Source organism: Histoplasma capsulatum, genomic scaffold (assembly GCF_000149585.1).
Source record: "Histoplasma capsulatum NAm1 scaffold_3 genomic scaffold, whole genome shotgun sequence".
In the NCBI taxonomy this organism is placed as follows: domain Eukaryota; kingdom Fungi; phylum Ascomycota; class Eurotiomycetes; order Onygenales; family Ajellomycetaceae; genus Histoplasma; species Histoplasma mississippiense.
The window spans coordinates 1,565,169-1,590,429 of NW_001813980.1; the positions used below are offsets into that span (position 1 = coordinate 1,565,169).

Here is a 25,261-nt window from a genome sequence, read left to right on the forward strand (position 1 = left end):
TAATTGTCTCTAACAATGGGTTTGATTTGTTTTAAATTCCATCTCCTGTGCATCACTATGTTTGACGCGTTCGCATTTTGCTGATTACTTAGCTCATAAGTCGGATTCTGTTCCAAGAATCAACATAACTACTGTATTTCCCTAGCTTTATTTTTCGAAATCGGGATTCTATTCACCTATTGCCCTTTAAACATAGGTGCGAAAATGGGAATTTGCTCTTTGGTAGACAATTTTCTAGAAAGCATGTGACTTGGAGCTTGGGTCTCGTCACATCTCTCCATTATTATCGATCCGAAGCCACCCTAGAGGGTATTTATAATGCATTTAAATAACCCCACAAAGAATAGGATCAATTAAGTGTTGACCATGGGTAGGCCGAACAATTGTGCGATCTATGATTATCCAAGCCTCAAAACACGATTTGACGGCATTGACCGAAGATGATCAAGGCAATATTCTACAGCAAGTTCGACACACAAGAAGGTAAGAGGCCGGCTTTATATCTCATTTATAACAAATAGTCTCTGTCCGTATTTTTCTTGTACCCTAAACTAATACGCGTATTCTACGTGCAGGCCCAAAAGTTGTCCATCAAGTCCCCGATGGAGCCATTGTGTCGTCCCCGACAGCGCCTCCGAACCAATCACCCCTAATTGCTTTCTCTGACATATCCTTCTTTGTGATTCCGCGGCAGGAACTATGCGGTAACCTAATTCACGTATGTTCCGGTGGATATCGTATTCTTGGCTCCCCTGTCTGCATGACCTCCCCGAAATACGACCGAAACGAGTTCATTTTCAACTTCTGCATCGTGTTGGCGGAAGATGAGGAATTTGGCACTTTCAAAAGCGTGGTGCAGAAGCTGGCGGATCTTATGTGCGGGCTGGAGGAGCAGTCCGGATTTTTGTCGAAAGATTTCTCTAAAGGTGGAGAGGGCAAGGTTTACAGTTTGTGTGAGACGTTGATGGAAGATTTGAATAATTATTGCGAGTGTATGATTCCGATTGGTACGCTATCTTCTCTACATTTACGAATGCTATCTCCTCTAGTTCCGAGCAGCTTACTTTAGCCCCTTTAAATGTGCGATCGTTGACTGATACCACCGGTCATCAGATGAACTCAACACTCTGAATATCAAGTTATTTCCTATTTATCCCTCACCACCTATCGTCAAAGCTTGGCACGTACCGCTATTTACTGTTCGATACGAAGCTTTTATGGATGAAAACTGGGATCTTACAATGCAGAGAGTAAGTTTTATTGCAGTTGACCTGTCATGGGCTATCTTCTCGGGAGAACAATTCTTAACTCATTTTCTAGGTTGTACCTTTTATCAACGGGGTTAACAGTGTTCGCATAATTTCGGTACTTGCGGATACGGACTTCTCTCTGACATGTAGCGCGATCCGGCATTTGATCTACTACGGCTGCATATTTCTCCTAGACATTTTCTCATTCTCGGCAATATACGCCCCAACGGCACAGTTTGGTTCAACCATTGCAATAGACGAAGATATGCAACGTGAATGCGCAAGATATGTAAATACTCGTTTTGCTCCCACCCCAAGCATAACTGCGCCACCAACTGTGAACCCATCTACCCAATCTGCCTTATCATCTAGTTCTCGAAACAGACAGAAGGCTTGCAGTGAGGTAGACCATGATGAAATATGGCCTTTGGTCGCTAACTCTGGCACTGGCAACAAAAGCGCTGGTATCGTTGACGGAGTCGGCTTAATTGAGCTTTACGCCAGCCTTAGACAGGGAAAGACTGTCAAGCAGTTTTATATCGAGCACATCCACGAACTTGCTAACATTGATTTAAGACGATTCATAACATTTGGCGTCATAAAGGGCTTCCTGTATCGCGTCCATAAGTACGCCTATGCAACAGGATATCTAACTCAGCAAACAAGACAACACAGGCCTGGCCTTGCTTCCACGGCTTCCTCATCTTTTGTTGTCAGCAGTGGCCCAGACTTAGGAGGGCGCCGTTTGTCCTCGCAAAGTCGTCGATCAATTAGCTCGCGAGATGGGGGTCATTCCGCGACACTTTCGCCTATTAATGACGACAGCGCCATTGAGGACGATAGGGATGATGATTACGCTTTAGGAGACGACGAGGAGGTCGGGATTGATGATAAAACGCTGGGGAGTTATCTCGATGGAGCCCACTGCTTCGATCAGATATGTACGGAGCTGGAAATCAGCGAGAAGGAACTCACGGATCGGTTAAGGAGGTATCCGTTTGAAGTGCAAATTATTGACCGGTAGATGGGATATATTTTATGGTGTTCGTTGTTACTGTTTCCTGATATTTTTGGAAAGGTACTAGACACTTATGCTAAGCTTGGGCGATTTGCCATCACCATAGGTGTGTTTCATATACCCAGATCCTTAGGCAATGTTGGAGACATGCTTGCTTTTCGGTAAGGATTCCAACACCGTAACTCTCAGCTCTTCAAAATGCGTATCACGAAGGGAAGGACGATGAATGTATGGACAAGCATAATGACTAGACTGAGTGTCAAGGCACATCAAGGAATAGAAGAATAAATAAAAGATTGAGATCGCTTGCAACAAAATATGAATAGCATTTGAAACCCCAAATAAACTCTTACATACCCCCAACCGTTATTCCCTGATTTGACAGTGCGCCTAAAATCATTTCCGCCCTAAAGCCATGCCCTGAATATGCTAACTCCGGGTATAAACAGACAAAAAATCATGAAGTAGAAAGAAAACAAGGAAACCATGAACGATTGCTACAAGCAACATAAAATAATACCCAATCCACAGCATGCCTCCTTGATGAAATAGGAAACCTTAGATATCGGAGTAGCAAGCAGAAGCGAGAGAATTTTCATACATCGTTTATTCCTGTTCCTCATCCCACCCCTCCAACTCCGCTTTCTCATATTCCTCCATAACTGCGGGGTCAAAAATACTTTCATCTTTTCCGGGGACTGTTGTTTTGCAATCTTTGAATACGGGGCCAATGCAATCTGACCAACGCTTCCGACGATCCATCAGCGTACGGGCCACATCGCCAATTCCGGGTCTGCTCACACCCGCTCCTGACGCATTGGGCGCGACAGGATGGCTGCCACCTCCCGCACCACCAGGTTTGTGTTTAGCCTGCGAGCCCTTTTTGCTTTTGCCAAGCGTGCGTGTACGTTTAAGGTATGCCTGCTGGACTTGAGAATCAAGGTCTTCGTGAATCGTGCTATACTCCTGGTATGCCAGGCGTTCGCGAGCGATTTCAAGTAGACGGGCCTTGCGCGCACCGTTGGCAATCATTTGCTTCTTCAACTCAGCTTGCAAGAGACGCAAGCGTTCAGCGATGTCATCGTCGTAGTGTGCGTCGTAGTCTGGGTTATCATCCTGGCCAAAAATTCCAACGTAGCGGAGTTCAGCTTTCAGTCGCTCGTCCAGCTGCCCGTGTTCCAGCTTGGCTGCTGGGATCTTGAAGCCGTTTGGGGAAGCATCCACAAAGGTTGTCGCAGAATTAAGGGGTTTGGTTTCGGGTTCTACACCACCTATAAGACTGTCTATGTCCATTGTGTCCCCATTCACGATGCCGTTCATGTTGGTATCCTCATTGTTCGAAGCAGTCCCAGCAGTGTTTTCCTCCGGAAGAGTGCGATGTTCGAAACGAAGCAGAGAGTACAGACGGCTGACTAGGGGAGGAGCAGAAATTTGATCGGTTTCTGCAATTTCATCTGTCATCTGATCGATGCCACTTCGACCTTGGTTTAATGGAAGCTGTTCTCGATCTTGAGCAGTGGAATCGACGTTGACTGACCCATCCTCTTCAGCCCAGATCTCAGTGTAGTGTTTTTTACCTCTGCGCGGCAAGAGGAAGGGAGTCGTCCGGTCACCCTGTGTTAGAGATTTTAGTTTGTAGTCACAAAAATTACCATCCATAACGGTGCACTTACCCTCTCTTTGAGAAATGCAATGTCTTCCTCCGTAAGAGGACGAACATAGGGTTCAATATAGGTGGCGAATGTGTTGGCGCTGACTTGATTAGTAGGCTTTGCATTGCTGAAATCTTTGTCTGGAGGAGTTCCTGTCATCATATGGCTGAGGTCACTCTTTGGAAACTGCGCTACACTGTAAATCTCACGTTTCTCATCGTCTGTCATTCCAGGGGTAACATCTCGTATGTGATAGATAGTGGGATCATCGAACGCGAGAGGGTTTGGTCCGAACACTTGATACTGCGGAATAGGAGGGGTAGGTTCAGGCTGCTGAGAATCTGAGCTATCCGTCGAATTAGGCGAGTCAGCAGTAGAGAGCTAGTCCCCAGAACCAGTGGCAGCAGGAGATAGTGAGGGCGATAAAGAAGAAGTACTGGATACGATATTTTATGCTTTCTTAGAGTTAGGTGAAGTCATAATAAACGAATCTTTCCCACCGCGACGATGGGGAACTAAATATCCATTAGATTGAAGATCGCTAAAAGCTAGAATTCAAAAATGGTTTAAGATGGGATATGGTGAATGAAAACAAACTGTGTTGTTGCTGTTCACAGAGACCAGAAGTGAAACAAAAGGCAGCATGGTTGTGATCATGATATGGGAAAACGTTTGCTTACTGTCTGTCTTCAAATCCATTCCATCCTGCTTGGCTACTCCATGGGCCTCGTTTGATAAAGGTCTCTCGTCCCTGACAATTCCTCTATCCTTCCTCTTTTTAAGCTTTCCTCCTTTCGAGACTCGGCCAACATCCTCGTCATCGTCTGCTTCTCTCTTCATTCTCAGCCTTTCTTCTGCATCTCGATCAAGTTGTTCGCGTTCCCTCAACTCCTCAAGAACTTCCTTGCGTTTCTGTGATATTTCCCTTATTCCAGCATTACATGCCTCACCTCTCGTCTCAGCAAGCTGACTGAGGGTCTTTAGATGCTCCACCAATGACTCAAGTGCTTTCGGTTCTGGAATATGGCCACTTCCTCCTAACTTGTCAAGGATATCGGAATACTGTACTGACGTCGGCACTAGGATTTTTGAAACATCGTTGTCCAGATATCCGATTCCCGTGACAGTATTAGTGCTGGCGGAACTAGGAGTTGTGTTACGGCTGCGGGACCGCCTCACTTCGCGGCCCTTTCCTTTGCTTTTGTTCGCAAGCGGGGGAGGCATATTTCGATAGTACTCCGTGGAGGTTGACTACCCGGGAAAGGGCAGGGAGTGGAACAGCGATTGGTTACCTATGGTATGCAAATTTCTTGGATTACTTCGAAAGACGATGACTGCATCATCTAACTCTAGGAGATTTCCTAGGTGTTCAAATTAGCATTCGCATCAAAATTTCCGCACGGCCCAGGAAGAGAAGGGCGATATCAAAACGTTGTGTTGGAGCAGAATGGACTAGGACAAACCTGTAGGAGACAGGATCGTATTTCACGCAGGATCCCTTAACGGCTTTCATTTAGTGATAGCGACTTGTTTCGATTTATATTTCTGTGCCGTGCGTTTTCACACGTATCCTTTCGCCATATCCTAGCCGACCTTGGGAACTCCTGCGGAACCCGGAAACCCTAGAAAACGAAACGGCGGGTGGACTGATTTATATCACGTGTCGAGCACCCCATAGAATGTCTTGGCAACTATGTCGGTTTTGGAAGGGTAGTACGCTAGTCCTCAATAGGAAGTATAGGGGAGCCTCCATGAAGCAGTGTGCTCTTGATCTTTTAACCGCTTTACTGCATCGAATTAACAAATCCGTCCAACCTCCACACTTAATCCATTAATTGCTCAAGTTTCAACATTGCCACAGATGGCAGCTGGGGACTATGCGTTGTATTTTGTTAATACAACAGCTTGTCATACATTCTGGTAAAACCATTGGAATGACGCCTCCTGTCCAGATCGAGATTCTGTCAATCTTTGTCTAGTGTTCAGTAAGAGAGATTGGCTCGTTGAGCTCATTCAGGCTCTGTAGATGCAATGCCTGTATTTTCTCCTCCAAGAAAAACTGCTCACTGGGAAACTTGCATGACCTGTGCATCAGCTTCTGACTAATGATATTTATTATCGTAGCAGGGTCTCCTATGTACAGTACGTTGGGCGGGCGCATAAGAGTTATCTGATGGCTGATGGTATTTTCAACGAAGTGAACTGTTGTTCCCGGGACTGGAATGTATCTCCCTTCTTGAATACTTACACTAGTGTTTATGTCTTATTTCCTCAGCCTGGAGATGGCTCGGATCTGCTGGTTTTCTGTGTACATTTGCTATTTGGTCGACCAACTGATTTTACAGGGGAGTTCCATCGTTCGACGCCTCAAGAAAGTCAGTTACTTTTGATCTCCACCCGCCGTTAGTGGCTTATAGCGGCGTCTAAAATGCCGCTGGTCTTATCTAAAACTTTCAATTTAGGAGCAAGCTTATCTTCAGTCAGCCGAAAGAAGAGTGTTTGATCTTCACGAGTCCCCTACCCGCCGCTTCACCAGATGAAATTAAGATGTTTACGAGACGCTCCCTACACTTAGTGGTTGGCCACAGACCTGTGATGACCAGAGAGCCCTATGGGATTAACTAACTTACCTGAACCTCCTTTTATGTCGGAGGTAAATACAAATGTCCGAGATCTCGCTAAAGCGACAGCAACCATAGGCTGGAACACGGTGTCCCCTTTGGTTTTAGAAATGATTCGGAAATAGCACGACAATCCCTGTGCAGGAGAGCTGCGAAACAGATGATGTCCCAGGTCAACAGAGAAAGTCCATGCATCGTTATCCAGATGCAGGCGGATTAAATTTTGGCGTCGCAGAAAGCCAAAACCTCGAGTTTAAGCCCTAGTCTGGGACTAACAGGAACTAGAATGACCCAAGCCGGTAGGTACATGCGGCATAGGTGCGGAGGAAGTGCGGAGAATTCCTAGCTGGTGGGGCTAAGTGGCTTATTTGTTAGAGCTTGGGAAGCTTAGACAACGCGAAATGCACACCTGACAAGCAAGCAGAAACACCCCCATGTAACAAGTACGACGACCACATCACCGAGCAATTGCCAATAGATTCATGATACTAGAGACAAGACTGCTCCATACTCTAGACAAACCCATCCTTACTAGAGAGGGATTCCGAGGGAAACGAAGAAGTCTCGCCCACGCTGTCAACTTCTACAAGCAGCCGTGGACCTGAGTCGGTAACTACATCTGTTACTGCCTGTCCGATTCTGACGTCCACTCTGGCTCCAAAAAGCGCCATGACTTCCAAAGCCCCGCATGTTTTTCTCTGCCTCACAGTTAACTGAGGTGAATGAAGCATCTATGTTCGTCAATTACGTTGGCCATTATTATCTTCATTCTTCCTTGTACATGGTAATTATAGCCACCAATTCCCCCCCCTGACGACGGCCGATATTCTCGTTTTTCTTCCTTGCTCGCGGTCGTTATGAGATACTATTCGGAATTTGGTTTTTAATACGTACTTCCATTAGCATCAGAATTGAATGAGATTTTTTACAAAGAATGGGTACGGCTCCTCCAAATCACATCCAGTTATGGAAGACTAGAAGAGGTTCATCCGAGCCAGCTTTGCCAAATCATATTGTTCAGGGGAATAACTTGACACAGCTTTGCTGATATGCTGTCCTAGCTGCAAACGCTTTCGATGCTGTAGTCCTCGCTATCCCACCAGTAGATAGTTTGCCGTTCACAGGGACGGTGCAGGTCAATGTGAGAAGAATATTTCTGCCCCTATCCAGTCTTTAGAGACAACCTCTACAGCTACATGCTGACTATTCCTGCAAAATCCACCAGCCGAGCATTTCCTTTGCGCTCAGTATAGGTGATAAGGTCCAGACTCTATCAACAACAAACGTCAGAAATGGCGACGCCATCCGAGGCTTGCTCTACGTCCCAGAGCTTGACTCCAAGGATCCATGCCAACAAACAACGGCTAGTTACATACCGGCCAATGTGACTCGCCTATCTGATCTTAATGGTACAAGAAACTTTATAGCCATTGCTCCTTGGGTCTCTTCTGCATGTACCATATCTTTCTTGGCAGTACAGTCCCGAAACCCTCCCGAAGCTGCGGTTTTTTATCTTCCGGATGCGTCGACTACTACCCCTCCTCCAGATAATCATCCGGTCTGGGATTTAGGAGACGATGGCGCGTGGAAGAATATGAGTTTTTACCCCGTTTACGCGATCCCTGGCTTATACGGTGCCACTCTAATGCACGCACTAAGTGAGTATTCTGGGAATTTAGCCGATGCCCCCTTCGCAGATGACCTTCTGAGGACATTGCGGGGCGACGAGCTGATTCGGGTATCCTCAAAAATTGCGCTAAGTAAGCTATTGGTTCTACATCCAACGTGAGTCTGTAGAAGCAATTTGCTGACCTGTCCATTTAGAAAGTCCTAGCGATGACCTCCCAAGCCTTTGGATTTTCCTCTTGGCTGTCGTAGCGATTCTAATTTGTGTTGCTATTCTTTTATCCCTCGGCATGCGGCTCATTCAAACTCGCCAGCTGCGTTCCTTGGAAAGGAGAGTCGCAGCGGGAGAAGTTGATCTGGAGATCCTGGGTATTAAGCGGCTGAACGTCCCGCAAGATATCCTGGATAAAATGCCCCTCTATATCTGCGATGGGTCAAGTAGAATTGAGCATTTCATACCTCCGACTGCGGAAACGATGCTAGAACCCGAAGGACATTCCAAATTACCATTAGATAAGAAGAGTTTTCTTCAAGCTATGTCGGATTGGGTGTGGATTTCACGGGTATCACAAACCGTCTTTCCGCGTAAATCACCATCTCCATCATCGGCTCCGCCTCCACCATCTCCAAGGTCGCAAACCACGACGTCTGATAGCAACCAGCAACGCCATGCTCAACCTACCTTTTCACAAACAACATGTCCAATCTGTCTAGACGACTACGATTGGGGTGAAACCACAGTCCGCGAACTTCCATGTCAGCACATTTTTCATCCCGAATGTATAGATAATTTCCTCTTGCAAAATAGTAGCCTTTGTCCAGTTTGCAAAAAAAGCGTACTACCCCGTGGCTATTGCCCCACAAAAATAACCCGTGTTATGGTACGTCAGGAACGACTCGCTCGAAGAATTCGTCCAGTGCAAGCGCAAACGGCAGAAAATGGTAACGCTGGCTATCGCACGACAGAGCCCACTGCCTTGGGTAACGGAAACCAGTTGGCGCCGCTTGGGGCTGCCACTGAGCCTCGCGTTAGCAGTCTCCGAAATTCCATTGTTGATGTGCTCAGGCAGACGAGAGCTAGCACCCACGCCACCGTGCCACCTCCTACAAGAGATAGATTCTCAAGGGAGCGACAGGAAGAAATGCGTAGGAGAGCTATGGCGATGCTGGGTGATCGACCTATTATTGCAGACGAGGAGAGAGCGCAGGACGCTTCTCGGTCAAAATGTAAGTCCAGCCAAAATCCTCACAACCTGTAACTACCTCCTCCCTACCTATATGCCCTTGGGTTGGTTCTGTCTGCGCTAAATGCGTTCGTGCTCATTCGTGTTTTTGTAGTGCTCAAGTTGCTTCATCTATTGTTTCCAGAAATACGGTAGCCTAAATGCCAGCGTGCTTTTTGCCATACTTGGACAGCTCACGATAAGCTTACCAAACGAATTTTTTTGATAACTAATTTGATTTTCATTTTGCATGAGTCCGATTTACAGAGAGCTGCTAAGCGTGATACCCCCGAACTTTTGTTTAATCTCTCGATGGTAGTTGAATACTTTGAGCACCATTAATATACCCGTTCTTAAGCATATATCTGTGCATACCTGCTTGTTCTTTGCTATCTGCAAGTTTCTTTTACATATTTTCTTTTCTTTTCTTTTCTTTTCTTCTCTTTAGCCTATTTCCCTGAAGTTGTACCCCTTCTTTACCCTTTTACATAACTCACCCTATACCGAATTCTTAAATACCCAGATTCTCAATGCTCGTTTTGCGGAAGGACGGAAGCGTAGCTTCTACATGCGTGTGAGTCATACTTGGAGATTTTATTATTTATTTATATTCCCTTGAGGAGTTTGGTAAATGTATATGGAACTGTGGAATGATAATGTATAATAGTTCTATATTGTAAGCATTTCATTGTTTATCATTTTTGGGCGATGGTATTTAAACCAGGAGAGGGGCAGGGATATCTGCCCCCATCAGGGCCCATGCAGATGCCCCTAACAGCTAAATCCGTTGAACCAGGAGGACGAAGTCCCTGCGTACAGGAGACTGAGGTAAAGATTTCTGAATAAGGGGCGCATCAAAATCTCCATCCTACTCGCCATAACATGTGTTTTGAGTATAGTCCCTCTCAGCAATTCGACCAAGGTAAGTCATATGGTCCGACAGCATGATCTCCGATAGGATGGGGTATAGTATCTAGATCCAGAGCCAAACTCAGAAGCGTAAAGTGGCATGGGATGTACCCGACGGACAAACATGTAGATTCACGTAAACCCGACTTAGCGAAAACAAATGCTATCCTGAAAGAGATATACTCATGCAAGATATCCTTCAAGTCGCAATTTCTTGTACGGGACGAAGAGCGGACTCTCAATATTTCGTTAAAGCGATGAGAAAACACACGAGCGGATTGGCCTGGTTGAGGAAATCCGGCTCGTACGATAAAGTGGTAGAGGGGACAAAGCCCGCATCATGAGGCAAATTTATCGTGTTTTCCCTTAACTCTAGCGTTCAGGATCGCCTCATGATAGGAGCCTTCCTTTCTCGCTTTTTTCAGTCTTTTCACTTCGTGGTCTTCTAATCTTCTCCCGACTGCAGCTTCCAATTCCTTACGGCTGATTTTCTCCAACGCTTTGGACTCTTTGGATGCCTTGAGCTTCGGCTTGAAACGAGCCTGCATACGGACGCGGCATGTAGTGTTGAATGAGATACTTGATGCATCGCCACGGATTTCGACCGTTAACGCAGAAGCAGACACGGAAGAGCCTCCAGACTCCTTTATGGATAGGAAGGCTTCCCTATCGCCACCTGCCACCTGGAAAGAGAATGTGCTAGGTAAATCGGAAGAGGGAATTGGGACGAAAGATTCGCAAGCGGATACGGCGGGAGCGTTTGCGCTTAATATTCCATATTTGTCGCAACTTAAATACCTATAAAGCCGTTGAGTGATTAGCCAGATTCCCTGGAAATTCAAGCCCCAAAACCATCCCCTGCCTCAGGATTCGATGAGAGCATCAAAAGATGAGGGATAACTCACCGGCCATGATGTCCCTTGAAATTGATGCCTTCAGCGCCAGCCACTCTCGTAGCAACCCACACTTGTCGCACGTCATGCGGTTCCGCTGTCGCCGGGTCTCCTTCTATTAGGTTTTCTATTTCTTGAGCAAACACTTTCCCATTACCATCGCATGCGATGCATGTGGGTGGACTCGACGGTAATACTATAACAACTGGACCAAGAATGTCTGTCGGAACGTCCGCAGAGAGCCAATTTTGATCCTCGTCCGCGGCAAGAGCCTCTTCAGGAACCCCCTTGGACTTGTCTGAAGGGACTGGGCGTCGGGCCGAAAATTCGTCATTGGGATCGGTATCGGTCTGGTGGCGCTTACGCTTCTTGGGCTTTTTATCGCCTTTGAAGGATAGTGGTTTGACCATTGTATCGTTTTATTTGGGCTGTTTTTGTTATCCTCGATTTTTCTTCTGCGATTTTCAAAGCGTGGGTATTTGCAGGTCTGGAATCTGTTCGCCACTAACCTGTTTTGATTTAAACTCTTTTCAGTCTCAGAAGCTTGGGCCACTGCTGCTGCAAAACCTTATCACAACCGCCCGTGGGACATTTTCGGTTTGTGCCTGAATCCAACAACCGTTCCACGGAAGAGTTGGGTATGGGAGTGTGCGGGCATGGCTTCGATGAGTTGCCCAATTTCCCAGACTCCATTCAGGCTGGCAAGAAATTGGTAAGACCATTCAACACTCGTCAGCACCCACACAGCCCTGTGCTACGGAGCACTGGTCTTGGTTTGCAATGAAATACCCGACTCAGCTCCAATCGAACAGTAGCACAAGCATATCGATTAGGAAGGCCCTTTCCGGTTGGGAATTTCCGGATAGATGTTGTGCACATGTATCGTGGGCATGCTGTCGAGATTTTGGCAATCTCGAAAGGATAATTCAATATATTGGGCACGCACATATGCTGTGGTTGTACTCCGCAGACGATTGGAAGATCAAACGCTGCCTTCATACGCTTAGAAGCGACTAATAGCTATCACAAATCTCTGTTTTCACCTCTAACCGTTGAAGCTTCCCGAATTCCCTGCCGGTGTGTATGATAGAATTTGGGACATGCACGACCATCAAACAGTGTTACACGTGGAGCTTGGGCACAAGGTCATATTTCCCCGCTTTCACATTTGACAATATAGCCAAGTCGATACCACAAATTGTCATAAACGTTTTATCCACTTTTTACCAAGTTCGGCTGCCAGGAAGTTGATATGCGTGTCCGAAAATTTCTCAAAAGAGATGACAGCATTCGCTCCATTTAGCGTGTTATCTATTTTCCATTTGCTCTCTAACTTTTGGGGGAACGAGAGGAAACACTACAAAGACAAGTGGAAGACCACTAACTCAAAAGAAGTTCACAATAATGCCGGATGTGGTACCTATCGCCTGAGCATCTGCCGGCTACGTATTGCAGTACGTGTGGTTTTTCGTTCTCCCGTTGTCTTTCGGTCCATTGAGAGTCACTCACTTGATTAGGTTAACAGGACCGACTCAGTACGTTGACAGTACGTGTGCGATACGACTAAGCTCCCTCCTCTGCCAACTATAGATATGACACATGGAACAACAATTAAATTAACAGTGAACGGTTTGGGAATCACTCATATACGCCAGGTCTGCTCGTTCCATATCGAAAACTTACCCTGGTATTTTCGCCCAAGGTCCTTAAATTCGAGCTTACTTAAAAGTTCCCCAACGCCAGGATTGATAAAATGTGCGAAATGAATGACCATCTGCCGAAGATATATACTTATTTCCACTTTGAACGATTATTCTACGAATATCTATGGTACCTTTTGAAAAAAAATTAAATTAGCCGCCTAACCTATACTCAGTATCCAAAGGAACTATACATTTCCATAGCCCGTTCAATTAAACGATGAACCGCACCAATCAAGGAAGAATTTCGAAAAGATTTCATAACAAAATGTGCAGCCGGGATATCATCTTAATCGAAGGTGATAGCAGCCTTAATAGCGGATTTATTCCTCATTGACTCTAAGCATTCAGCCCATTGTTCGAGCTTGAAGACCTTGTTCACAATTCCGTTAACTTTAACTTTGCCGGTATCAAGGTAATCGATAGCAGCAGGGAATTTGTAAGTTTCACTGAAGCTTCCAAGAATAGTAATTTCGTCGCCGACTGAAGGGGAGTCAGCCATCAGCCAAACGCTAACCAAGCTAGAAGTATATTTAAAAAATAGGGGAAAAACGAAAAGACGTACAGATCTTTGAAGGTGGCCACGAAACGCGGTCAGCGTGGGCGTACACCCCGTACACAACGAGCTTACCACCGCGGCGGCAATAGTTGATGGCATCTTCCAGAATCTTGACACTACCGGTGGCCTCGACGACAATGTCGAATCCATATGGGTTATCCGCTTTCAGTTTGGCGAATTGGGCGCTAGGATCTTTGCGTGAGAGTGCAATGTATTCATCACCGGCGTTGAGAGACTTGGCCAGATTCATTTTGAGGCCCTCTGGCGCAGCAATTACGACTTTGCAGCCGCCGTTCAGTCGGAGCATTTGGGCAAGGACCTAGCAGAAAGATCGATGAGAAAATAGGTCAGGGGAAAGATTGTACTTTCCTCAGACATCAGTGAAGACTTACGAGACCAGTCGGCCCAGCGCCAAACATAAGGACTGTCGAGCCCATCTTGGGAGCAATCTTATCGACACCATGTGCAGCACATGATGCCGGTTCAAGCAACGTGGCATCAATATCAGAAAGGTTTTTGATCTTAAATACCCGACCAGCTAAAAGCACGCAGAGAATGTCAGGAGCCGTTTTTCCCCTTTTATTAAACTACCGGGTGTCTTCAGCAGTTGGGAACTTTATCTTACCTGGATAGGCACAATATTCAGCGAAACCTCCGTTCATTGTCACACCGTGAAGTTTGATGTGCTCGCAGAGAAGCTCCTCCCCCCGTCGGCAGTAGAAGCACGATCCGCAGGTCTCTGAGTTATCGGCGACGACTCGGTCACCAACATTGAAACCTTCGACCTTGGGGCCGTAGGCAGCGACTACACCAACAGTTTCATGTCCTGATTTGCTGAGATTCAGCATTTGAAATCCAAGGGTTGAGAGAAATTTGAGCCAAAATATGTGTCATACCAGGAACCAAAGGGAACTATGCATGTCACTAAATTAGCTTCCCGAACATACGGCGAAATATACTTCAAAATCTCCAAATCTAGTGGGGAGATTCTGAGCTTACCTTTGCAAGGAATTCTCCTTCGTGGATATGGAGGTCTGTGCCGCAGACACCACAGGCCTTGACTTTAATCTAGAAAATGCGGAGTCGGAAGAATTAAAAAGAATACTCAACACCAATGACAAGACATATCGAATATCGAATGCAATGAAAGGATTTCGCAAGTGGCTTCCTACCAGGACATCATTCTCACGTAGGGTTGGGACAGGGATATTGACGATTCCGAACTCCTCTTCCTTGGAGTACCTAAACTCGAAAATTTGAAAACATTGTTAGCAAACGACGAAGGAGGAAAGTTCGATCAATCGCTTCCACACGATCTTCTCGAAGGGTAAGCCCCACTAGGGATCGGATCGCTTTGGTGAGTGATGAGAGCTAAATGGAACCATACTGACTGGAGTGCCTTCATACTCTTGGGGATTTGAGCAGCCATTTTGTCTGAGAGAGGTCACTACTTGATCTAGTGTCAATTACAAGTGCTAGTTGAGTTCGCCGTCATCTAGTATCGTCTTAATTGCGGACATACCTAGGGATTCTGAGCCGTGAGATGAAGATTAGAGTATGCAAAGAGTGAAAAGTGAGAGGAGAGGAAAAGGAGGAATGAGGGTAGTTTTAAAGAATTGGTGAAGTGATGAGTAAGTCGAGGTAAGAAAGGTCTGCCCGAAATCAAAGTCATCATGGCTGGACCAGCTTGTTGAGAGGGGCGGGTCGTTGGCTCATCGCCAGGTACTGAAGTGAACTTAGCCGCTAAAAAATTAGCAGGTCTCGTCATCAATACAGCGTAATTTACATTATGTTGAGCGATTTTCACCTGGGGTACGTTCAACATCTCGGTGAAGCTGTAATTTATTTTTTTGGCTCTGTGAGCCTTGCCTCGGCGATTCCATATGGCACGAAAGCTTCAACTGGCCGTGTTTTCTTTGGATTTGGAAGGTTTATAGGAACCAATTCCAATTGATTTCGATACCCTCTGTCTCAGTCAAATGACATACGAAAGCTCCGTCTTTTCCACCAGGTACACCACGCGGGAGAGGGCTGTTAGTTGGCGAGTGCCATCAGTGCTCGTGGTGTTAATGATTGGGGCTCCGAAGCAATGTCCCTGGGTCTGAGGGCAGGGTTTACCTACAAGGATTCTTGTCAGCTATGGAGTCAATTGTGGATAAAGAACCAAGACGACAGGCGGGGAAGCATTGATAGTAGTAAGCACCCTGCGTTTCAATCTTTAACCACACATAACCCCGTATTTGAAGCGGTTTTTTAAAACCCTGCGCCAAATTATTCGATCAGCATATACCGACTAAGGCCTTGCGATTTCTGGCCTTCGCATATCAGATTACCAGCCGAGAAAGCTTGATCCCTTTGTTTTGTCTCCTTTTTTAAAACAAAAAAATAGATAAATAATAGATAAATAAATAATTTAAAAAAAAAAAAAAAAAAAAAAAAAAAAAAAAAAAAAAAAAACCACCCTGCCACCGAAAACTCTTTTGTTCTCATCGCCGCCTAAATGATGACCTCCTTCGGATTTGAACTGCCCCTCCAAGCGCAGTTAAAGCGGCGATGGAAATCCCCGTCCTAACCTGCCTGCACTGCCGGAGATCCAAACGGAATTATAGTGATGACATCAATCAACACTGCCCTTCCGTGCTCTTGCGTTCAGAGAATTAAAGGCTTTGGCGGACGGTTGGAAAATGCATCCATCATCACCGCAGCTCTTAGTGGCAGGAACAAAAAATCCAGGAAAATCTAGATGAAAGCTTAGGAATGCCTCTGGGATCTAGTTCGCCAAAACTTAACGGATACACGAAAAAATATACAAATAACTAGTTTATAATATGGAGAAAATTTCTTTGGAGCCACCTGACCTTCGCTAGCTTCGATTTAAAACCAACCCCCCTCACACCGGTACAGTACATATAATCACCTATCGAGCTTGACAGCTATCTTGGGGGATCTTGCGGTCGGTCTCGGTCCTCGCCCTACCTGCGTTGAGGCCGAAGAAAAAGGTTAAAACACAACTCTAGTCCAAGTGCATGGGTGTGTCCAAACTCCATAATCAAGGATGGATCCTGGGATCATTATACATAGCTCTGCTCGTGTTGCCGTCCCGCGAATTCATTCTGTCTCTTTTAGGCCCTCAACATTCAACCAGCAATGATCTCGGCAAACGGTGGCTGATAGGCATTGTAGCTTAAATTTTTTTTTCAGCTAACATAGCCGGCGTAATACCCGGCCGGCTACTGCGGTAAATAAAATAGCAACTGCCTACAGGGAATTAAGAATTGAGTACCTGAAATAAACAAAAGGTTGTCGTTCTTATTATATTCCTAATTGGAAAAAAAATCCAACGTTTCACCTTGATCACAAGTCTAACCCCTAGATTTTTTTTGGCAATTGACAATTCGCGAGATTCATTACTAGAGCTGGGTTGGGTCGGGAATACCCTCATAGGTACCATCTGTATCCGCACGCTTGGTATCCCGGGTATCGAAAGCGCTTCCCGGTTCTTTGTTTTAGACTTTTTGGGCACTCGTGGAAGCTTCCGTAGTCGATAGCAGACCATAGTATCTAGGGTGAGCGACAAGCTTGGGCGAGTAATAGGATTAATTGCGCAAGACGAAAAGTGCTGCCATTCGCCGTCTAACCCGATCATAGCTCTTAAGTGCTCCAAAGTGAACACACAAGGTTAAAAAAAAAGGGGCAGGGCAAGAAAACAATGAAAAGCTAATAGCAAAAGCAAAAGCAAAAGCAAGGATATCACTTCTTTCCCAATCTATCAACCCATATCAGAACACCAACGCTAAACAATTTGTGCTCATATCCTCATGATGAGGACCAAAGAATAGAAGGAAGGGTAAATCAATCCCAACAGGCTCAGAGCAAAGAACGGACAAAGCCTTGACAATGCGTAATAACTCCACGCGTTGCCCCAATGCACACGAAATCGAATAAACTAAAGAATATAAGAACAGCGGAAGAAAGATTGAGCTAAACCGCTGAAGGGTGATCAAAAAAAAAAAAAAAAAAAAAAAAAAAAAAAAAAAAAGCGTCAAGGAAAACATGGGTTAACAATAAATAGGCTTCAAAAAGCCACAATAAGGACGAAATCATGCAGGCCCTGGAAACTGGGAGGTAAGCCATTTAAAAAAAAAGGTCCCATTGGGGTTGTAAAAATAGAGTGAAACCATGGATATTTTTTAATCTGTTATTTTAATCCAAAACCTTCGCTGTCCACTACAGCGCGCCACAGTTTCTGTTCCAGCTTCTCTCGGCTTTTGTAACGATATAGGGAAATGAGATTGAAACATGTCCTCGCAGTTGGGAACCTATCTGAATCTTGCCCCAGGCACACAAGACGGATTGAAAGATTCGTTGCCCCCATAGCAGGTATACGGTCGCTACCAGTAATGAAACTGAGTATTTTGCGCTGATCCCGGGGTGAGACCCGGGAGAAAAAGTCCCAGAACCAAGTCACCACTGGCTCTTTTTCAGGGTGATCTGTATGCCAGTGTTCATAAACCGCCACAGCCTGTAACGATGGGATATCTAAGGCTTCATCCGAACCGCGAACAAGGAGCTCAATCTCTTCTGGACGGAAAAGGTGCAACGCATTCCCTTCGCAGATGGTGAAAAACCCTCGTTTGAAGGGTTCAAACTGACGTGACACTGCAGTGTCTAGGAGATACTTGACATAAAGGTCAACATATTCTCGGCGGTTAGAGTTAGTAACCGGTCTCGTTTCTCCACCAGGACGTAGTGGAATCACAAGTCTCTCTCCGTATCGTTCTATCTGGACCACGAAATCCAGGCAAAAAGTTTCCTGTACATCGCCTTCGTAATTAAGTAAATCGCGCAGACCTTTTGCGAGAGCAGGTTGATATTCTGCCAGGTCATCTAAAGTACATTTGAAGCTCTGCTGGGGAGTGGATAAGGCTGGCACGTTATTCGGTGGTGCACACGCAAGGAGCTTTCTAAAGGCAAATGGCGGCAAAGCGATGTCGAGAATGGTTGAATTGTATATGGCCAAGCCCAGGAGCACGCCCACTAAGAAGAACTGTTCTGATGATTCGAAACAGTAAGGGTTGAAATAACAGTATTGTGATTGCTCGTCATAAACAAAAAGCCCTAACCAATTAAATCAGCTCCAGTTATTTATGGAAGGGCAAAAGCTTTGGAAGCAACAAACCATGAAGAGGATCAAAAATTTCTCGAACCAGAAGAAGAAACCACTCTTTACGAAGGCCGCCAGCATCAACACCCTCCTCGCCGAGAAATTCAATCCGTAAGCCCTTCTTAATTTCCCCTTGGCCGGTGCCAACTACCTCACTGACACTGCGGAGGCTGTCTTCTGCCAGACATTCTCTCCGCACCTTCAACACCAAATATTGGCTTACGCCGCGGCGACCCAAAATACTGTCGAAAAAAGCTTCCCGCGCTTTCTCCTCCATTTGCCGCCGGGCATCGTGTTCGAGAATCCGTATTTTTGCCCAGATGCTTAGGAAAAAAGAGTATTGACAAAATGAAAATTGACCATTACGGCCCTCCCAAGCCTCAAAGTCCGCAATAAGGTCAGAGTAATCCAAGAGTGTGTTGTAGAATGCGCTAATGGGAATAAGGTGTCTACGACCCTGACCATCGAGTCTCGATATTTCTTCTCCACCAGGTCGTGGTCCATCGCACCTCCGGTTGTGGGTCACACTGTTTGCTGAGAATAACAGTGCCATAACTTTTGCTGCTGCTTTGATTTGCCAGTCTTTGCTATAAGTAAGAGCCTGTGGGCTTCCAGGAGAAAGTTTCGGGGGGTTTTCTCTATTAATAGCAGAGTGAAGTTGAGCCGGAGTGGTGTTGCCAGCAGATGAAAATGTGGGGACGTAATCATCTAAATTATCTTCATTCCTGTGTTTGCCCACATTGCCTCGACGTCGTTTTTGATCCCTAGTTAAGCGATAAGTGACAAAACTACCGATGAGCTCCACAATACGGCGGAAATGGCTTTCTGAAAATCTAGAAAACCAGGAAACCAGCATGTGATGACAGTCAACAGGCAAATTCGAGAGTATGCCTATGATCCGCTTGATAATAAGAGGGCGCCGGTCTGGTACTTCGCTGGATGTACCCATTGAAGCTGAACGAGAGCGGTGGTGAGATTTTTTGTTGTCTCCCAAAGTGCCCTTACGATCTTCAGGGATGTGGTGATCAGGCTTTCTCTGAGTCTTAGAAATCGGTGCTGATTCTGGGTTTATGCGCAGGCTCGAAGAATATAATAATGGATTCTCAAGTAAGATTAAAAGGAACCGGATATCGTCCGGCCGCCTTAAAGGACGTCTCGGTCTCTGCAGTAGATTCTCCGTAACTTTAAGCAGGGTGACCTGGGCATGGATTCGCGATTCCGTAATTTCCTTATCTAGAAGAGAAACATCTGTAGTGTCCCACAATTGGGCTAGCGCTAGTTTCCCCGGACTGTCAGTTCCATCAGGCTTCATTTCTGCCCACATTTGAATCCATGATTCCCCAGCATGGATGATCTCTTGATACCATTCGGCAAGTTCAGCCCAATTTATACGTGGGGTCTTTGTGCTAGTTAATCCGCTGGCCATTTCGAAAGTTTTGTCCCTTGCGTAGTCATCACTTGAACGAGTGCCATGGGTACGATTTCCAGTCCACCAGGAACCATTCTCTACAACATCACTAAGCAAAAGAGTTTTTGCGTCTAGTTGAAAAATGGGTGCGTTTGCCAAAAGATCAGAGGCTGTATCTGCAGGAAGGTTTGTTGAGGGTTGGTTTCCGTCAGATGCCGTTCGAGGCCGATTTGTCCTCACTGTCGAAAAGGACGAGTTTATAGTATCACAACCATTAAACGAAGCCATGATATAGTTTTCCAGGGGACGAAATATCGACGCTGACCGACTTGCACTCAACCCAATTTCGTTGCCGCGGGGAGATTGACTTGACTGTGAACGGGTACGTCTCCCAGCCGGTAAAGTCAAACTATCTGATCTGTGGATGTGATCACTGTACCCTGACGGCTTGTCTGTATCTGACAGAGACATTCCTTGGATATCCCCTCCCAAAAACCTCAGATTTCCCGATGAAGAAACTCGTGAGATAGGAGTATGAGAACCAGGGGAACGTGATGTTTCCAAGGTAGACAATGGAGAGCATGATGGAGTCCGCGAATTGCATTGGCTGGCGCCATAGGACTTTGTCTCGTCAGAGACGCCGCGCATCCTTGAAATTGGGGGCGTAGCGACTGAATCCCGCTCTTTTTTTTCCTCTAAAAACGATCGAAGATATGAAGATAGACATCGGTCAATGATATTCCGAGTTTGTTCAAGCGATAAGTAAGGCACTAGTAAAGATTATCCCAAGACGTTAATTGAAGTGAACAGTGGGGGCAGCAGGGAACAAAACCGACCTTTTCTTCTGAGCTGTGGACCAAAGGGACTCTCGGAGTTGCTGAGAGGGGCATTAGACGGTTCGATACATGGCTCTAGATCATTCATTGCGGTACATTTCCCACATCTAAAGCCCTTTCTTCCATGGGGGAATGAATTGGTATGGTCGCATGTCATACACCGCCGCGACACGTAGTCTTCGTTCGCACTCAACGCATTCTTGCGCGGGCTGAATGATCGTGATGTTCTCCCATGATGAGGGAGGCCATCAGCCTTGAGGTGTTCTCTAGCGGCTTGCCGCTCACGTCTCCTCCCAGAACCAAACAGTAGCGGAAAAGGATGGCTGCTAGAACGGGTATGCGTACCGCGCGATGGCGTAGGAAATGGGGAGGCGCTTTGCGGGGTGTTCGAGTTGGAAGGAGGGGTTTCGGATCGATCCGTCGGCGGGTTGCGTGGAGTTGAGCCATCAACCCGCCTCAAAAGAGATGACGATGCACTCAGCGGAGACGGCGACGGGAGAGGCTTCGACTCGGGGTGGGATATCCAAGGCGGAGGAGGCATGAGATTCCAAACAATTCAAGGAGGCTCGAATGCCAGGACTTAGGAGTCCTTAAGCTAAATTCCCGACAGGTCTTGCTGTAGTTCCGTGCTGTTCTACAGCCAGGAATGGTTAGCTCCAGGTCTGCGGAGAGTTGAGAGCAAACAACTACTAGGAAGATGTCCAGGAAACAATGTCCAGGAAACGATGTCCAAACAATAGACGGAAAGGAGGCTTGTGCTTGTTTAATCCGCGAAGATCACGAGAGAGGGAAGCCGCCGTTTCGTGTCAACAACCGCGATACGTTGGAACACCGTAATTAATTTCTCTTAAAAAAAATACGGCAGTTGCGATTGTTGAGTAGTGATTGTCCAACGTACATGTACAGTACTATGTATGTCAAGAACAGCCCTGTGTCCGTCCCGTCGCTGTCGTCATGTTGTTTTGACGGCGTGGGCCGGCGCTGGGTGGGCTGGACTTGCTGGGCACTGTTGATTGCTGGGATCAAGAAAGCAAGCGTCTCCCAGAGAGCAGCCATCTGGGATCTCCAGGACGAATGCGTCTACACAGCCAGTTGGAGTGGGATGTGGGATAGGACATACGGCATCAATCAATGATTACACGGCGTGACACCGATGATACGGGTATGGACGAGACATGTTTCATCAGAAACAGCTGCCAAAGTGTAAAGCAAGCTGCAACAGCGGCGTATTATATTGTCTGCAACGGTATTATATTACTACTTCAATTTCCTTTTTTCTTCTATTTTTCCTCAAACATTTATCTTATCCTCTTCAAATAAACTTCCCAATTTCCTTTCAATCAACCATCTCGTCACAAAATGTTTATGTTCTCTCAATGACCTGCAAACCTTTGGTGGTGCGGTCGAGACGCTTCCATACAGCAAGCATGCCTTTAGCCACTTGACTGGGATTCTGGGATATTTATGCACCTGTCCATCTCATCCTTGGTTGCACAGGGACGATCAAGTGTCTAAATACGCCAATTTTCCTCTCTTCCATAACCTTCAAGGAGCGCCTGCCAACATCAGACCTCTAGAGATAACTTACAAATAGAGGAGGGGTATTTCGTTACTCAATACTCCGTAATTGCACATTGATCAGCGATAGGGTAAAGCAGAACCAACATTCACTGCCCATTATCTCCGACTGTGGGGACACTGTTTCTTCGCTTGTTGAAAAATATGTGGAATCAGCCGCTATCTCTTCGTAGACCATTTGCTAAAATTATTTCCCTCTGATCTCAGTCCCAAGCAGTGATATTTCTCTAGAATTTTTAGGAAGTTAATTCGACGACCAGAAAACAAGTGGCTGCCGGAAAAATTTCATGTTTGCTGTTGGAAGATTAGGAGAAAGCACGGCGTGTGGATGTATCACGGACAAAAGGGACCTGTCTGCGAGAGAATCAGGAGCTGAACGAGGAAATATATACCAGGGGAACATGCCTTGGATCCATTCCCTAGCTCTTAGGAGGTTTAGAGGAAGCAAAATGCCGGTTATGTGATGGCCGTTTTTCATCACAACATCGAAAACAGGTGAAAAGAAACCAAGTTCGGTTTCTTCACCCCGATGAGGGCTTCGATGCTCACCATTTTCTGCCAACCAACTTCGACTGATCACAGCTGCCAAGAAGGTGCTGTTATCGTCGCAGATCGAACACCTGTTTCGTCCCACCTGGCTCATCTTGTGTTGGCGTTGAAGATATTGGTTGAGGCTCTGCGCTGAAAGTTCAGCCACGGAGTGGAAACTACATTTTTGGCTTGAGGCTCAAACATCCCCTCGTCGGAACGGAATAATACGAAGCAGAAGGCGCCAGTTACTGGATTGTCGATCGTATTGAACCTCAACAATGACCCAGCTAGTGGATTGATTCATCCTGTGGCGTTCGTATGATTGGATCTCAAATTGCCACAAGCCCTTGTAAAGCGGACTCGAGTGACGAAAGAAAGGGCAATTCCAAAGCCTTTGACAGGTTCTCTGGCCGAAAGAAAAGATCTGACTGACATCAAACAAAAATTTCGTGAGATAGAAAAATCTGGACCAAGGGAATATGTGACACGAAGCCGGCAGAGTTCCTCAATCTCAGACCTTGCATGCAGGTAATTGCAAATTTCATACACCTGCGTGACCCATCCTTATGATTAGGAAATTAGCTGGAGTGTGTTCTTCAATCGCGAGCCAGTACTCACGATGTTTGTTTTCTCTTCCGGGGGGATGTTTCGGCCCAAAATCGATAGGTCACCCCGAATAATCAGGAGCAACTCCATGCTGTTATTCCCCCATTTCATCGAGACAGGCTTGACGAAGGCAACCTCTTTGCATTCCCCATTCTCTGGGCCTGGAAGTCAGCTTGTATCCTCCTGTTGGGTACGTGAGGTGCGAGATTGAGAACGTCCATTAGGCAACATGTTTAGAGCCAAAATTTTGAAGACAAACAGGAGGAATGGCCCTCGAGGGTCTGGCACAACTCTCCCGTGGCGGGATCCAAGAGCTTGACAGTGTTATCCCTAGAACCGGATGCCAGCAGCCGACCATCCGGTGAGAAAGCCACCGATTTAATTCAATCATAATGGCCCTCGAGCGTCTGTATCTCTGCGCCCCAATATTCTTCAACTTTAGTTAATTGGCCAAGCCAGTTAGGTCTTTCCTTTTCAAATAAATTTCTGATTTTCGAGATCCTGGGAGCAAATGCAAGTCCTGAAGAATAAAGCTGAAGGGGTGCAATATCAATAATATGTCTATTTTTAAGAATGAATCGTTTTGCATCGTGGAAAATTTTCAAGATTCCAGGATATTTATTATCCTATTTTTATTAGCATTTATGCTTGATGAGAGCTTTCGGCAAAACCTACCTACATGACTGACTACAATATATTGATGATTTTGACAACTTCAGATATTATACCCAGGATACCCGTAGCTTCCACCCAGTGAAGGAAATGCAATTTAAGAAATGAGAAAGCATTAACCATCTCAGTGATTGGGTCCTGGCTTTGTATTAGGTGCTGTGCCCAGTAACGACAGGCGTAGTGCAGCTCTAGAGATAGGTGATGGCTAACAGAATTTAAGCCGACCTCACCACGTTCCGTACCATCGCCTGGTAAGTTGCAGATGTTCTTCCTTAACTTGTGCTGCATGACCTTTAGACATTGTACAGCGAGGGTTTGGTGGATCTCTTTCTCATCTATCCATAATGGGGTCTTCTCAGGCGTGTCCGGATGAAGTAGAAAGTCTCGGAATGATAGATGAAACGGTCTGATCGGTTTAGTCTTGTCATTGGGTATAGAAAGAATCGAATGGAATAACTCTAGCCTGACATGAATCGATTCTTTGGAAATACCAGTGAGCCTCGACAGTGAAGCAACTGGAAGTGGAGACTCATGAATGATGATTGTCCCAATTACCCCTCGATGTGCTTCAATCAATTTGTTTCTCTTCACCCCACTCTGCTTGATCAAAAGTGTTCGTCCCATCAAGGCCGGAATTGCCACACCGGTGTAAGAGGATCTCTCTTTAGATTCTCCGCAGGGTGCCATTGAGGATCTTCAAATATGCAGCACATAGTGGCTGCAAATATAAACAACAGAACCGACATTGTAACTAGAGACACAAATATTATTACCTCCTGGCCAGTCAAAGGAAAGCTTGATTCCTCTTTTTGATTCCTCTTGCCAGATTTCTGAAAACCTGTGCTCCAGGAACAAGGATATGTCACATTTGATAACAGAGTCAGGGATCTCATGTAATAAAGTCCTGGTGATCATCTCCAATGTCCTTAAATCTAAGCCTGATTGGCAAATCAGGTGTGCTCGTTAAAAAAAAAAAAAAAACACCACACTTGTACTGAGTTTGACTCCTGGACCC

At 45.9% G+C, this 25,261-nt stretch overlaps 7 protein-coding genes across 7 annotated transcripts; 3 read left to right on the forward strand and 4 right to left on the reverse strand.

The window, feature by feature from the left end:
- Positions 1–440: 440 nt before the first annotated feature.
- On the forward strand, positions 441–2,274 carry HCAG_03601 (conserved hypothetical protein; the record flags this gene model as incomplete). The annotated part of the gene is made up of 4 exons (XM_001541453.1): positions 441–483; positions 576–1,007; positions 1,114–1,250; positions 1,321–2,274. 4 exons carry the CDS (start codon positions 441–443, stop codon positions 2,272–2,274), a joined length of 1,566 nt encoding a protein of 521 aa, XP_001541503.1.
- A 600-nt stretch (positions 2,275–2,874) lies between these two features.
- Positions 2,875–5,144, reverse strand: HCAG_03602 (conserved hypothetical protein; the record flags this gene model as incomplete). The annotated part of the gene is made up of 3 exons (XM_001541454.1): positions 2,875–3,882; positions 3,942–4,261; positions 4,601–5,144. 3 exons carry the CDS (start codon positions 5,142–5,144, stop codon positions 2,875–2,877), a joined length of 1,872 nt encoding a protein of 623 aa, XP_001541504.1.
- A 2,331-nt stretch (positions 5,145–7,475) lies between these two features.
- Positions 7,476–9,546, forward strand: HCAG_03603 (predicted protein; the record flags this gene model as incomplete). Its single annotated transcript, XM_001541455.1, has 5 exons — positions 7,476–7,479; positions 7,603–7,682; positions 7,767–8,301; positions 8,366–9,394; positions 9,506–9,546. 5 exons carry the CDS (start codon positions 7,476–7,478, stop codon positions 9,544–9,546), a joined length of 1,689 nt encoding a protein of 562 aa, XP_001541505.1.
- Positions 9,547–10,637: 1,091 nt separating this feature from the next.
- On the reverse strand, positions 10,638–11,602 carry HCAG_03604 (conserved hypothetical protein; the record flags this gene model as incomplete). Its single annotated transcript, XM_001541456.1, has 2 exons — positions 10,638–11,097; positions 11,205–11,602. 2 exons carry the CDS (start codon positions 11,600–11,602, stop codon positions 10,638–10,640), a joined length of 858 nt encoding a protein of 285 aa, XP_001541506.1.
- Positions 11,603–13,181: 1,579 nt separating this feature from the next.
- Positions 13,182–14,880, reverse strand: HCAG_03605 (hypothetical protein; the record flags this gene model as incomplete). The annotated part of the gene is made up of 8 exons (XM_001541457.1): positions 13,182–13,375; positions 13,458–13,770; positions 13,844–13,989; positions 14,077–14,256; positions 14,348–14,363; positions 14,451–14,519; positions 14,624–14,693; positions 14,843–14,880. 8 exons carry the CDS (start codon positions 14,878–14,880, stop codon positions 13,182–13,184), a joined length of 1,026 nt encoding a protein of 341 aa, XP_001541507.1.
- A 2,769-nt stretch (positions 14,881–17,649) lies between these two features.
- Positions 17,650–20,311, reverse strand: HCAG_03606 (conserved hypothetical protein; the record flags this gene model as incomplete). Its single annotated transcript, XM_001541458.1, has 3 exons — positions 17,650–18,569; positions 18,631–19,440; positions 19,621–20,311. 3 exons carry the CDS (start codon positions 20,309–20,311, stop codon positions 17,650–17,652), a joined length of 2,421 nt encoding a protein of 806 aa, XP_001541508.1.
- Positions 20,312–23,840: 3,529 nt separating this feature from the next.
- HCAG_03607 (predicted protein) lies at positions 23,841–24,781 on the forward strand (the record flags this gene model as incomplete). Its single annotated transcript, XM_001541459.1, has 4 exons — positions 23,841–23,935; positions 24,294–24,327; positions 24,467–24,497; positions 24,741–24,781. 4 exons carry the CDS (start codon positions 23,841–23,843, stop codon positions 24,779–24,781), a joined length of 201 nt encoding a protein of 66 aa, XP_001541509.1.
- Between the last annotated feature and the right edge of the window lie 480 nt (positions 24,782–25,261).